At 43.9% G+C, this 15,685-nt stretch overlaps 1 protein-coding gene across 8 annotated transcripts in view; it reads right to left on the minus strand.

The window, feature by feature from the left end:
- PRR5 (proline rich 5) overlaps positions 1 to 15,685 on the minus strand; it is a 64,374-nt gene that overhangs the window by 6,656 nt on the left and 42,033 nt on the right. For all 8 annotated transcript variants that reach the window (XR_011677029.1, XM_071417948.1, XM_071417953.1 and 5 more), the window contains 4 exons: positions 14,544 to 14,592; positions 13,855 to 13,912; positions 11,781 to 11,872; positions 9,858 to 9,998 (listed from right to left, as the gene is read on the minus strand). Coding sequence is in view for 7 of the 8 variants with exons in the window: in XM_071417948.1 (XP_071274049.1) it covers positions 9,858 to 9,998; positions 11,781 to 11,872; positions 13,855 to 13,912; positions 14,544 to 14,592 (340 nt within the window). In the remaining variant the exon portion in view is untranslated. The remainder of the gene's footprint in view (positions 1 to 9,857; positions 9,999 to 11,780; positions 11,873 to 13,854; positions 13,913 to 14,543; positions 14,593 to 15,685) is intronic.

Genomic DNA, 15,685 nt, shown 5'->3' on the forward strand with positions numbered 1-15,685 from the left:
GAGCATTACCAGTGTGCAGATCCCGTCCTGACCCCCAAACCAGCGGTTCTCCTGCATTCCCTTCTGATGTGATATTCAATGACAAGCATCCTCTGCAGTTCAAATGCATCAAAAGGGCCCTATGCATGACTGGTTTTTATATGAAACATGCAAGCACTCTCCGAAGGGCCCCGTCCCTAAAGCCTGCAGGTTATTAATGTATTTACTTTATGAGGACACTGCCCCATCTGCTACACTTGAGTGTGGTACTGGAATAAAACTCTTCTTCTATTTAGGAACAAAACCCCGTAAGTCACATCCAGAACCATTCCAGCAAGCAGGGATGCGTCCAGCTGCTCAGGTTTCCATCCCTGTTAATTCTGTAAACTAACCATGAACTCCTACTGAGCTTTTGAGGGCACAAGGGCTCCTTGTGAAAGCACAAAGGAAAGAATAAATGAGCAAAGAGGTATGTTCAGAAGAACAGGTGGGGGATTTGTACCTGAGCACATAAGGCCACAGCCTCTTTTTTCAATATGCACAATCACAGAATCACAGAATGGTTGGGGTTGGAAGGGACCTCAAAGCTGATCCCATCCCATCCCCTGCAGGGACACTTTCCACTGTCCCAGGTTGTTCCAAACCCCACCCTGCCTGGCCTTGGACAATTCCATGGGTGGGACAGCCACAGCTTCTCTGGGCAACCCATGCTAAGGCCTCACCACTGCAACAGGGAAGAATTTCTGCTGGATATAGGATTTCTTTAAGCTTTAAAGTCTTAAAGCAGAGGCCACCTCAGGCAGGAATTTAAGGATGCAAAGGGTCCCTCTCAAAGATAACCTTAGAACATATTCCATGTTCATTACTTTAACCTTTTAAATGCTGTTCTTCAAAGCACTCCAATTTTTTAATGTACATTAATTCTAATAAAAAAACCGCTAAGCCATTATTAACATTGTATCTAGGCACAGGCTGCCTGACTTGTAAAGCTTCCAGAAACATAAATTATTTTGGTAACATTTGCCACAATTTTTCTTTAAATAAATTTTTAAAAATCATCAAATGTCCATGCTTTGCTCTACCACGGTAACAAAATAAGCACAATCACGAGTCTGTACTTCTGTTTCCTATTACATTAATTTTTCCCATCCTTTTTCTTCTTAACTATTTCTGGTAGCCACCAGCAGAAGAGCAGTATATTCACCACCCCATCCAGCTGCCTTGAAATCTTAGCAACTGGTGGAAAAATGACTTACCCTAAAAATCCTGCAGTGCACCGGAGCACAGACCTAAGCACAGAACTCACAACAGTGGAGACTAAAGATCTACAGCTAAAGCTACCACATCCTCTGGCCATCGTGCACACCCTAAAGGGATGTTTCATAGATGGCAAAGAAATGAAACAAGCCTGCCTGCTGGCTGTTCCTGCTACCCAGCTGCTTGTCACTGATGTTTGCCTTACAGAATTCCACTTCAGGGCCTTAGCTGGATGTCCATCTGGCCATCACTCTCTCAAGTCTGATTCCTTCCCGTTTAAAGCTTTGCTTCATCCCTTTGACATCTGCGGTTTCCTAATACCCCCCACCCATCCCCAGCTCCTCTTTTAGTCCTTGGGCAAACCCCCATCATCTGCTGAGCTCCTCCATGGGATCAGGGACTGCAGCTCTCCATGGGATCCCCAGCATCAGGGATGCTGTTTCTGCTCTTGCCACAAAAGCCTCTCTGCATTCACCTTCACCAGAGGCTGCTTCAGCTCTGGCTCAACAGCTGCACACACATTGCCTCAGGGAACTCCTCACTCATCTGTGTATGAATGTCATCATAAACAACTATTAAACACCCAAACAGCTTTGCATTGACAGCAGTAACTCAGTACTTATAAAAGGTCACAGGTTCTGTGTTTTCCAGTTCTGGTTAATAGTACCCACCACCTGTAACACCTAGAAAGGGCAGTATTGCTCAGCTGCTTTCACATCCTCTTTAGCACAGGCTATTAACAGGCCATTCACCTAATAAATTATACATTGAAAAGTACCTCTAGTGTTTAAAGGTGCCCTAAAAACTGGATGCAATGGAGGAACTGCTTCATGCCCACCTGAAGCTTGTGGATGTGCTAAATCAATGACTGGCCATTGATTAAAGGCTGGAGCACTCACCTGGAGCTTTAACACTTCAGCTGATCAGCATGTGTACATGAGTAATATTGCTGCAAAGGATTGTCTTCTGCTTCAACTGATAAACTGCTGCATAGCTTTTAAATGAAAAAATAAAAAAGAATAAAATAAAACATAAATAAAATCTGTATTCCTCCAGACCCAGGGGAACAAACAAAGCAGACCTTCTGGACCCAAGCCCCAGGCCCTGCCAGTAACAGACACAGCACCAAGGGACACACAGCATGGCTTGGGGCTTGGTGCAACTTCTGAACTTGGCAAAGAAAAGAGGAAAAGGCAAACCTCTGGGTTATTTGACAAAGCAATTCAGCAATGATCACTCTTGGTAACTTAATGGAACAGAGAGCAAAGTCCTCTGCTCACAGACAAGAAGTGACTGTGTATGGCTCAGCTCATGGCCAGATAACAATCTGGATCTCAGTCTGCTGGAGCATCCTCCACATGGTTACATCGGGGGCACCCTTGATGGCTGGAGTCACCCTTGTCTACCACAAAATGCTGAAGCAGTCCTGACCTGATGCTATGTGAAAGGAAACACTGCCAGAAGCATTCACAGGCTCAGTTCTGAAAGCACATGTCTTGGCCTCAGGTATTGCCCTGTCTAACCATACAGGCAAACAGCCAAGAAATGGAACTATTCTCTGCTTAGAAGCAGCAGATTCTTTGGAGAAAAGGAAATCTCAGTATGACAGAAAGAAACACTCAGGCAATGGTGATAATCTGACAGAGACTGGATAACAATTGTTGCCCAAACACTCACAGAGAAAACTGAAATTAAAAGTCACAAGGCAGATGCAGAATAATATCCACTGTGAAAATACAGGATTCAGCCAGTACTGGTGGTGGAGACCTTTGGTGCAGGGCAGTCTGCACACCCTGGCGACCACAGAGACAGCAAGATGCCAAAGAGAGAGCAGCAGCCTTACTTGTGAGGCACTGAGAAACCAGTGCCCTTACAGGACTGCCTGTTATCCCACTTTGACTGCATCACAACCTTCTGGAACCTGAGTAACACAGAGCAGCCCTGCCTCAGGGCAGGCAGGAAATCTCCATGGGGACAAGCTGGAAACGAGTGCGTCACTGGTCCTTGCCACATGCATCACCAATGGCACAGCACATGCTCCCAGTTACACTGTGGGTCACATCCAGGATGGATCTTCCTTACCAGAGATGGATGCACAGACTTCACAGCCAATCATCCAATTTGCACTGATCTTCCAGCCAAAATCACAGACTGCTCACAGACAAACCTGTGGCAGTGAGTTACGTTGTGGTTTACTTGGTTGAGAAGAGGCCTCAGGAGCTGTCGCCAGCTGTGCACAGCTTTTGTTTGCTCCACAGCCCTGTTTGGTTGTCTAAACCCATCCAGCACATGCTCTGGACGGGATCACAGTGGTTCTTGGAGCAGCAAGTGTTGCCCAAGAGCTGAGGCCTTCCTCTAGCACACAGGAGCTGCTGCTCTGACTGCAGCACCCCGCAGCACCCTGCATCGTCCTGCAAGGCTCCTGCTCACTGCCCTCCCTCTTCAATGGCCATCACAGCACTCTGAGGAAAAGCTCTACGATCTCCCTCTTACACCCACTGCAGGAGCTCACACACAGCAAGGAGGACTCTTCTCTCCCCTCCAGTGTCCAGGATGTCAGTCCTGCAGAGCAAACCCCACAGTACTATACACATTTATATATAGCAGTATTGCACTACGTTTGTGAGCAACAGCTGGCCTCCATTTACACATGCAAACAATGCTCACCGACGAGTAAACTCATGGAAGTATTGGATGTGATAATGGATTCTTAGCTTTTGCTACCTTGACACCAAGGGTAACGCAATGCATAGAATCAGCCATGCAGTTTCAGACCTAAAAGTTAACTAAATTACACATTTTCCTGCTAACAGTGATAGCAGGAGAAATGTACAGGCCAAGAAAGGAAATAGGGCACGCTCAGTGCAGGCCTTCTTGGAGGATGTGCTGCTGCTAGTGACAGGGATGTAAAAACCTGCTGCATGAGACTTGCAGTATCCCTTAGGCATAAACAATCTGTGCTAGAAATTATTTAACAATCAAGATGAAGATTGTCAATAAGTGATAGAATAACTAATTTCCAGAAATAAAGAACTAGCTTAGCTATTGAGTCCTCTGAACAGGGGAGAGCAAGGGTCTCTTTGGTGCTTTCAAAACCCACCATTCCCTTGTGCCTTTGTCCACCCGGGGTCATCCAGGGCAATTAAATTATACTAACTGAATTAAGAACAAATCTGTTAAGATAAATTATGCTTAGGCCTCTGATGGAGAATTGGAGCATCATTAATTGTCTCCCTTCCTACTCCTTTCATTCTCAGAATGAGTGTCCATACACACTTCTAATGAGGTTTAATTAATCTTCCTTAAAGGTAGCTTAGTTTAACTTTTTTCTATTCCTCCTGTAGACAACTCATGAATTACAGAATTAAAGCATCCTGACTCAAAGCATTCTTGCACTGTGGGAACACCTCCTGCTCAGAGTTTTTCAACAGTTAAAATTTCTAGCTGTCTTTTATGCCAGATTTAGTCTACTAGCCCAAATGGATCCACAAAAGACATCTGTACAGATGAATGTAATTGGGTAAAATCTTCTCCTTCTGTTACTCAACAACGTTACAGGGTCTGCAACAACACGCTAATTCAAGTTAAGAATGATTTTACTGATTTCACTCCATTTTGGCAGGGATTAAGGGTTTGCCTAGCAATGTACTTGTACTGGTTTGAATGGACCAGTTTCATCACCAGAGGCAAATTCCAGAAGACATTTATTTTAGTTTAACCAACTCTGCCCAAAGACTTCTCTTTGGTTAAGTAACCAGTATCCTTCACAGAACTGATCCTTTACCTAATATGAGGTACTCTTAAAATGCACCATGACTGCAATACCCAAAGGGAATCTGGACAATGCAAACTGCCCTCAAAAATAATTGTGTTTAATTGGTACAGAAAACCATCCATCTGCTGAAGATGAGGGACAAGATGCACATTTAAATTGCTGTGACATGGTGTGCATGAGACAGGTTCACATATCTCAAAGGAGAACTGTATCATTTTATGTTGCTTCTTTGTTTTTCCACTGCCTAAGTTTACAAAACTGGCAACACATGGTGCTGTGAAATATACTGAGAGCTAGTTTTGGAGAGTAGTGGATCTGAAAATAAAATCTCTTTTTGGGTGGCAATTGCCTTCCCCTGTCCTTAGTTACAAGGAGGGTGCACATGAGTGCAGAACTATTGAGGTCTGAGGTGCAGAAGCATGGGCTGTGTTGGAATTACTCCTGAGCAAATCCCAGCAGTCAGGAATGGTCAGGAGTAACCACCAGGGCTCCCCAGTCTCTGCCCCTAGAGACACAACAAAATCAAATATGACAAGGACTCCTCATCAGATGCTATGCCTTGTTAAAAATCCCAGCAATACAAATTCACTCCAGGATAACATACCTGTGTCAATTTAACTACTGCAAACTGCACTTGCTGATAGAGACAATAAACAGACTAGAAGAAGAGAGAATACTGCACAAAAACAAATGTATCTACAAAATACTCTGCAGTGTGAATGCTGAGGGCCAGATTCTCAGTTCTGCACATGTGAACACAAAGCAACAGAGGGCTCTTTCCCTTTGTGTCCTGGCTGCAAGATTTCTTACCTGACTCCTCATGGCGCTGATGCACACAACACAAACAAAACCCCCTTTCACCAGGAAGGAAGAAAACATCCCAATTTATGCACAACCCAGATAAAGTATAGGTTTTTGATATGGTGATTTATATTTAAATAAGGTCTACAATACATTTATTTACTGATTTCCGCTTTTTGTGTCTTTTAAACCAGGAACTCAGACAAATATAAAGATAAATTAAAGCACCCACACCACTTTGTTCAGCCTATGCTTCAGGTCTAAGAGACTTAGTAAGAAAGCCTCCCAGAAGCAAGCAGCACTTGTGGGAACCTGTGGCCATAAAGAACTGACTACAACTGGCATTGCAGTGTTACAGCACCTCCACAGCTGCAGCTTTCTGACAGCAAAGGCTGTTTTGTTTTTAACCACCGAGCTGTCCTTAGTTTCACGTGTGGCTGCTGAGATGGAAAAACAGCACCCTCTGCATTTCACTTTCACATCTTGCAATGGACTTTCCACTCCTTTAAAATGGAAGGAACTTTGCAGAAATAGCAAAAAAAGTCACGCTGGGCAGCTTATTTTGTCTTCCTCAACAGAGAGAGACAACGGGCAAGGGACTTCAAACAAGACACAGAGAGCCACAGAGGAAACCACAGGTTTCATTTTTTCCTTCAGAGCTTGTATTTAGTGAGGCCTCCTCCCTCAGCACAAGAGATATTGTGCAAATATGTCAGGTGACCCTAAGAGATTCTGTGAATTCAAATAATCCTGATGTAAACTGAAAGATGCAGATGAACACTCTCTAATTCTTCTCTTTCAGCTTTCTCAGACCTCAGGGGAGTGACCTGGAGATAAGATGTTCCAGTTTCAGCAGCCAGGGTAATCTGTGACAACATACTTTGGGAAGCAAGTTGGATAGTGGGAGTTCTGCTTTTTGGTTCACAAAGTTCTTTTTAAACTCTTACTCACCCCTCTCCTTCTGGTATCCTCATTTAAAGCAGCCTGAGCTCCTGTGCACCATTCAGTGCTGACAAGCAGTGTTAGTTCTTTTCCTTCCTTCCTCCCTTCCTTCCTCCCTGACTCTGCTCCTGAACTCCCTGCAGCTCAAACAGGAGCATCCTGGAGGCACTACAGCCTGTGCTGCCTGTGAGCAGCCACAAAGGATCAACATTTCAGTTTGTGCTTGGCAATTGAGTCAGGCTATGCTGGCAGCTCACAGTTTGAGTGATACAAGGCCCTGCTTGCAAGCCTTGATAAAACCACCACTGACTGCCAGAACATGAACATTATTCCTCCCAGAGTTCCCTCTTTGCTGAGAGATTGCTGGTTTGTAATTACACCAGGTCACAGCCCTGGTGAGAAGTAGCTCTATTGAACTGAGGAACCCAAGCCTAATAATTAACCTGAGAACTGATCTCTGCTCCTTCAAATGGAGCCATTCCATTTCCTCTTTAAAAAATTTCCCTTTCTGTCCCATAAGGAAAGTGTCTTCTCCTGACAAAGTACCAGAGCTTTTCCCCTGCACCCTGAGAGGCTAAAACATAACTAACACCAGATGCACCCTGCATTAGTTCCCAAAGCTCTGCCCCTTTGCTCCAGTCCAACAGAGTGGATTTCATCCTCTGACATTACAGCTACTGTCTTACAGAACATCAGCTGTTCCTTAACTGCATCCCACAGCTGCATGAGGATGTCAGGGACAGAAACAGGGAATCTCAGCACTAAGTTCAACACCTGCTCCAGATGCTATTACTGCAGGATCTTCTGTCCATGGGAGCCTGCTCCAGTCCCCAAGTCTCTTATGGAAGAGCTATTCACAGTGGTCACAAACCAGGATTAGGTAACATCCCCATCAGGACACCACGTCTCAGTCCAGGAAATCAAAGCCCACGAGACCACCATGTGCTCACTGGACAGCTGAATTGCTCTCTTCCAGCCTTATTAACAAATGGAGTTCAACTAAATTGAGAAAATTCCATTATGCCACTAATGTATAAAATTTGATTTTGTTTAACATGACATTTGAGTTCAGGAAAAAGTCTTTGCTCTGAATTCCAACTACTCACTAACACCACTAAGAATGTAAGTAGCTAATTCCCAGATTTTCTTCTGACCTCTTCCCACAATTCCCATTAGGTTTTAAACCACGAGATTGCCGGAGCTATTGCCAAGAAAAGACTTTCACCATCCCCACCACAGAACCATAGGCAAAGTATGCAGAAATAAACACCCAGGGGCAAATTCCCTCTCACTTGGTTATTGATTTCCATGAACAGCTTTGCAACCAGAATGGATTTGACCCTTTGCCCTAAACAGGGCATCCACGGTGTCAATACTTGGGGTTGCTGAAGAAAGCAGATTTGCAAAGAAGAAATCAGGATGGAACTCAGCTGCCAGCCCAGCACTGAATCCATTCAATGCCAGGTCCTGCCCACAGCCAGCACAGACTCCCTAAGCAATCACAAAAAGCTTTCAGACCTGCCAGTAACAATGCTGCTGCAGCCTGATGTGGAAGGGGCAGTTCAACTCACATCTCAGAGGGGCTGAGACCTCAGAACATCCCTGTGAGGAAGGTTTTTGCAATGGCACTGTCCTGTGTGGACTCTCTGGTGTCTGCTAATGGGCCATGGCTCAGTCCCTGTGAAGCCCTTGATGCCTCATTGCACATTTCAGTCAGAGCATCCCCCTGAAGGAGGTTTCTGCACTGGTCCTGTCCTGTGTGGAGTCTCTGGTGTCTGCTAAGGCAGCTGGGCTCATGGCTCAGTCCCTGTCAATTCCTTGATTACGCATCTGAGTCCATGCCCCAGCTTCTCCCTGAGGCTCCTCTCCTCTCTGCAGACACCAGTTTCCATGACACTCCCCAGCTGCTGTCCTGTGTCACAATCAGCCAGCAGTTCCAAGAAGCTTCTGGAAGGTGGGGGCCATGAGAAGGGAGACCAGACCAAGCAGACATTCCTACATGGTAAGAATTTTTTGTTCTGAGGTAATCAGGCTGAACACACCATTGAACACCCCAACAAATGGACACTGAGATATCACTGATTTCACTGAGAGCTGAAATCCCATTTCTTGACCCAGCAGACAGGATCTTGCTCCTTTCCTTCATTTTCAAAATTGATTGGCCTCATTATATTATCTTGCTCTTCAAAACAATTTTGGATACAGAACTATTTCATACTGTGATGAGGAGCAAAGAAACATTTATAAAAAAATCAGAAGCCATGAAAATCTCAATTCGTTCACCCTTTAAAAATCCACCCCTGGTTCTCTCTTTCCCTTCTGCCTCATTCCTTTTCTCCACATCATACCTCATGCTTTTATTTAATTAAGCAAATAAAAATATCTTAAAATTGCCTTTCACCTGGATTTCTCATTTTGTTTCTCCTACTACTACACACACACAGAGAGAAAAAAATCCAACACTGAAGTCAAATACCAGTATCTGGTCCTAATGTTTTTATATCATCAGTTTGGATAGAGTTTGGTTCCAGTTACCAAGTATGACCACGATTCAACCATTGCTGTATTAATTGTATATTCACTTTGATGCCTATTCCAGATGTGAACCTTCATATCCTGAGCTGCTAATGCAGCAACACACAGCACCCAATGGAAATCATGGCATCACCACACACCTGTCAGCGTTCAAAACTTCATCTTTCAAGGCCTAGCTGCAAAACAAGTCTGTACTCTCACACTCACTTGATCTTACGTCCCTACTTGAAGATATTTGATAGTTTAATTATTACATTACAATTATTATTTTATTACACCCTTATATGTCACATTATAATTAGATATTCTATACTAGATGACATATTAATATACATTATTACTATTACACGATGGGAAAGTTTAGATATTAGGCTAATAAGATTTTTTAGACACTAGACATTTGGGTACTTGGATACTAGAATATTAGGATTTAGACATTATGACCACAGGAGCACAGAAGCTCTGGCATTCTGGGTAGGATATTTCCAATGAATGAGCAAAATCAGAGACTGGTTAAGAAAACTTCAGCAATGCAGTACAGAAAGGCTGAGAAAAGGAACCAATTTACCTGGAGTATGAGCAGCATCTGAATAATAGAGGGTGGAACTCTGGCTCTGGAACGGGATAATGCATCCTCCAATTTGATATTGAGGGTAATGATATTCCTAAAATGCAGAAGAGCCAACTGCCGAACTGAGGGCTCCTTTCCCTTGGAAACACAAAGAAAGCAAGACCGATGATCAGCAGTGTGAAAATGAGTTCCAAAATCCTCTCTTCCAATTCCTTCCTCCACTCCTGAAGGATTACAAGAATGGCAAACCCAAATGAAACACAAAGGAAACACACCAAAGGACAGAGAGCAGCCCCCAAGACTGCACAGTAAATCTGATTTGGCTCCAATGAACTCTACAGATGGTGACTGTGTCTGACTGCATGTGCAGAGGATGAAGGGCTGGGGTGGGATGAGATAGGAATATTTTGTATTTTAACAGTTCATCACAAATTAAATGTATCATAAGTTAAAAAAAAGGCATTACTGCCTTTGGCATTGGTTGAATTTCCATTATTAAGATGCCGAGTACTCCCTGTTGACTTTCTCCAAATGTGGCAGGAATCCTGACTCAGCCCAGCTGTGGATGCTCCTCTCTGCACAGTTTGAGAGACCTCACCATAAAGCAGGAGCAGAGCTGAAGGTTCATGCTGCATTTTCAAGGCCATCTGTCTTTGGTTCAGCAGCACCATCTCACTGAGGAAGCCTCCCAGCTGAAGAATACAGCTCCAGCTCTGTCTGCAGGCTCATGCAGAGCTCTGCAACTGTTTCTCTTTCTGCCATTAGGGCTTTTCCTTGGCTATACCTGGCTGCACATATGGGAACTCTGGTGTTCAACTGGTGCTGACTTAAGTCTGGAATAAATAAGCCTGGCCCAACCCCTTCCTTTTCACTTCCTAAATTATTTAAACTGAAGTAAAGAAGGCCCCATATCAGCTTCAGTTGCTAATGAATAGAATTTACAAGAGCACATAAGCACCAACTGGGCTTTTGGAAGAAATATCAGAACATGAGCAACGAGACCTATTTGAATTTACATGGGACTTAGGATTCTTAAATCCTCAAGGTTCCTTTGGAAATTCAAGTCATTATTTCCATCTGACAGGGGATAAGACTTGTGATACTAAAATATTGTGAAAGGCCTCAGATACACAACAGAGTCTAAATTCAGACTCCATATCTGTAACTGTCTGAGGATGCAAACAGTAATATCCTTAACATCTGGGTAATCATTTGAGGTATAAAGTCCACCTGAAAACATGGGAGAAGGTTTCTCAAGTCTCCCCAGATATATTCAGGCACCCAGCTCCCACTAAAATCTGTAGGCATCCATGAGCAACTGCAAAGATCACTTGCACCTGTCTGGTACAGATTTCCTTGAGACTTCAGTGATAAGCAATACTCTCTGGCTATCACTGCATCAGAGGATCGAGTACCTATTGTGTATTTAAAATTACTGCACTCACAGTCTGTGCTCATCAAGCTCCACTGACTTTGGCTGTCCACTTACCATAGCAGAGAATTTGATCTCAGAAATACAATTCCTTTTCAAAAAGTGGAGATACTTCAAAGACAAAATTCACATTGCAGAGAAGGAAAATGCATCTATTTAAATCAACACAACTCCATTTATCCCACTGTGCAACACTTCAGTTTATCATTCATGACCTTTTTTCACTTTTAGTGTGATTGGCAGATGGACTAGCCAGCCTCCCTGCACTCTACTTTTGTTTTCAAAGTTCCCGTTCATCTTTTCCTTCTGAGCACTTCAAACCATTTGCATAAATAACTTATTTGCATGACATGGCTAAACAGAACAGCTGCACTGGGAGGCTGGCCCAAGGAGAGAGACTTGAGGATTGCGTCAATCTGCTGATGAACCTGCAAAGCTGCTTCTTCCAGTTTTTCAAGATTCTATGATAATACAATAATTTTTTTCACCTGCACAGGATAGAAAATAGCCTGCAGCATGGGCAGGACATCGCTGAAGAAAAAATCCCAGGTTTCAGCTAAGGTATCCAGTAGCTTCTGCCCTGCAAAAACACAAAACAAACTAGTGAAGAGTTTTGGTTGTTCCAGCCACCTGGAATCCTCACAACAAGGCCACCTCCCTGTCCATCCTTTCCCCAGCTGCAGCCACCTGGAATCCTCACAACAAGCCCTCCTGCATGTCCATCCTTCCCCAGCTGCAGCCACCTGGAATCCGCCCCAGCAGAATCTGGAGAAGCTCTGGCCAGGCTGCACAGCCAAGCTGGATATTGAGCTCCTCACAGAACATTTTGCACAACACAGAGGCAAATGCAGGAGCCAAGATCCACAGAGGAGATCTGGTTGAACAGGTGGGTTCTGGCCTCAGATCCCTGTTCCCCAAAAGGGCCCACGGGACCTTGGAGAAGGTCTTTACCATGCCTGTGACCCCAGCCCAGCTGTGAGAGCAGAGCAATGTCCCTGCACCTCCACCAGCAAGTGTTATGGAGGAAAAGACATCAGAGATTCTGACCTATTCGCACAGGACGATGTGACTTACCACGAAGCACATTCAGTAGCAATCAATCAATATTGCTACTGGTGTCAGAATGTGATGCTATTCTTACTTTTTGTATGAGAGCATTACTTGGAGCCTCATCCAGGGAGTGTTTTGTCCAGAATTACACAGATATCACAAAGCAATTCTGCATGAAAGCACTGACACTGCTAACTGCACTCAGAGTGAGCCAATCTTCACTATGGGATACTTGATCCCTCTGCCTTTTTAAGCACATGATGAATAATAACATCAGCTGTGGTCAATCTGCAACTCCTGAATGATTTCCACGTTGAGGACTTTAGGTGCTTTCAGTGGCAGATGTGGACCATCATGTTCTACTGTGTTCCACAAGCTGCTGGCTTGGGGAACACACCAAGGTCTTGTTTTCAGCACCACCAGGCAGGACTTCTCTCTTTCCTGCACAAGACTGAAAAGGGTGTTCTCTATTTCCATTTTTAAAAAATCTGTTTTTCATTAGTTTTAATGAAATACAGCAGGAGACCAACTAAAAAGATTTCTAGCAGCTGTAACAGCAGTAGTAGTAATAATAATAATAATAACAATGGTGGCAGTAGTAGTAATAGTAATAATAAACATGTGCTGGTTTTGGCCGGGATCAGTTTCTTCCCAGTAGCTGGCAGGGGCTGGAACAGTGCTGATAACACAGGGATGCTTGAGTTATTGCTGAGCAGGGTGTGCACAGAGCCAAGGCCTGTTCTGCTCCTCTCCCACCCCACCAGTGAGGGCCTGGGGGGACACAAGGAATTGGGACGGGTCTATTTTCACTTTTCCTGAGCAGGATGTCACTGAAGGAGAAGGAAGGGTCCTTGCTGGAGGCAATCCTTCCCTGACTCCCTCAGTGCTGCTCTGGGCAATCACCTCTCCTTTATAAAGGGAAATGAGAGCACCAAGGCAGGGCCCAACAGCAGACTGCAGGAATGGACATGGACATGGAGACCCACAGGAACAGAGTGGAGAGCATGGATTGGGGAATGGACTGAGACATGGAGACCCACAGGAACAGAGTGGAGAGCATGGATTGAGGAATGGACATGGACATGGAGACCCACAGGAACAGAGTGGAGAGCATGGATTGAGGAATGGACATGGACATGGTGACCCACAGGAACAGAGTGGAGAGCATGGATTGAGGAATGGACTGAGACATGGTGACCCACAGGAACAGAGTGGAGAGCATGGATTGAGGAATGGACATGGACATGGAGACCGACAGGAACAGAGTGGAGAGCATGGATTGAGGAATGGACTGAGACATGGTGACCCACAGGAACAGAGTGGAGAGCATGGATTGGGGAATGGACTGAGACATGGTGACCCACAGGAACAGAGTGGAGAGCATGGATTGAGGAATGGACAGAGATATGGTGACCCACAGTGCCAGGAAGAGATGGAAAGCATGCCAGGGCCCCCAGAGAGCATTTGCTAAAACACCCATGACACACACAGCCACGCTAAAATCCAAGTTACCTTCATAGAACCGGATCTTGTCCCTTAGGATCACCATGCCTTTTGTGAGCAGCTGATTCTGTAAATAAAACACAGACTACATTTACTCAATCCTGTACTTCCCTACAGCCATAATATTTTACATTTTCTTCATTCTTAACTTTAGACAGTGAAGGGGGTCTTTTATTTTAAAAATTAATCATCAAAGAGCTCTTGCTGCATCCATCTTATTTAACTCACTTGGGACCCTTGTGAAATTATGCTAAAATCACCTCTGTTTTTAGGGCAAAGGATGTATTTTGCAAAGTGCTTCTCGAACTTCAAATGACTGACCTACAAAACCCGTGTTTGGAGAGGCAGAAAGAATACTGCTTCAACAGACAGTGGTAGTTACTTCCAAAAGTCTTTCCTAGTAACTCTATGTCAATGAACTTCACTGGTTTACTTCAATTTTAAGCTAAAAACCAAGGTCTGAAACCAAAAGAAAGACAGCAGTGACCTACAGAAACACCATGATGGGTTGGGCTTTCCCTGTCAAACTATACCTGCGTATACAAAATCCCAATCTCATTAATCTGTTAATTTCAAAACCACAGAGAAGTCTCTGAATGGTTTCAAGGGTCTCCAGGTCATCATTTAGAGTGGGCAAAATTATTGTTCTCGGTAGCATAAAACAGAATTGTCTTTAAATAAAGAAAACACAGGCCTACCTGCAGATACTCAGTGAAAAATGATCCCAGTTCTGTTTTCAGTAATTGCCTGTATTAAAAAGAGCAAGAAAAGAATCATGCTTTCCATCAATGCATTTCTAGTCAGCTTGCATGTTCAGCCAAATGAGATGCTGCAATAACTTCAAGTCAACTATGTTACCAAGTGGTGCAGGGTTTATAGCCAAGGAAATTAAAGCAAAATGTGGGCACATTTCTGTCTGTTTGTTGGCTCATACCAGATTATATTTGTCTGACACATCAGCAGAAAATATTTTCTCTTCCGTCCCTCACCAGCAGATGAGCATATTAAGGGAAGTGCACTGGGCCAAGAAATCTCAGTCCAGAAGTACCTTTTTTTGTCAGTCAGGTAAAGCTGAATAATCCTAAAGGCACTTACAATAGTAACGCTGATTAACCATTATTCCAGTAAGTAACTCAATGTGACTGATGGACCATGCTAACTGACAGACATCCTGGAAAAGCTACTCTATGCATGTCATTCTCTCACCAGCCATGTAAGAAATAACTGAAGAGTGAGTTTATTTTAATTTCAAGAAGAGCAAGCACAGGCCCAACAGCATCGGGCTGGACTTGTCTGAGATATTGTCACAATTAAAGGAACCAGACTGGACCATCTATCCCAGCCTGGGAATCAGACAGGGACAAATAAACCCAGAATATCTGTGTATTGTGGGGAATATACTGCAGAGTCTGACTCCAGTGCCCAAACAAAGCAGCAAAAGGTAGTAAGGGAAAGGGAATAACTAAGGATCATATCTGAAGACAGCTAGGGAATGTAATAAGCTGTCTGTCTTTTGTAAGTGCAGATTCTTTCCCACCATTTATTTTATAAAGCATTGGACAAATTTCTATAAGGAAATCTGCTGCTTTGCTCTTGCCAGTGAGAGGGTTTGGTAACAATAATAAGTGCTGAAAAAGCAGTAAAATGTGAAGTGTTGTAAATACAGGTATCAGCTTGTATCGTTGTAATTTTTCTTATCAACTGTAACGTAAATAACTCAAATAGTAGATATTTCACTTTTTTTTAATGGGAAGAAAGTTCCCATCACGCATCCCACTGGCCTACAGTTAATCTGTTGCAGATAAACTGGCACAGGGACAAACCTGAACCCTCTGAGGCA

This window comes from Agelaius tricolor, unplaced genomic scaffold (genome assembly GCF_023055355.1).
Source record: "Agelaius tricolor isolate 1412-34295 unplaced genomic scaffold, bAgeTri1.0.p SCAF_72, whole genome shotgun sequence".
NCBI lineage: Eukaryota > Metazoa > Chordata > Aves > Passeriformes > Icteridae > Agelaius > Agelaius tricolor.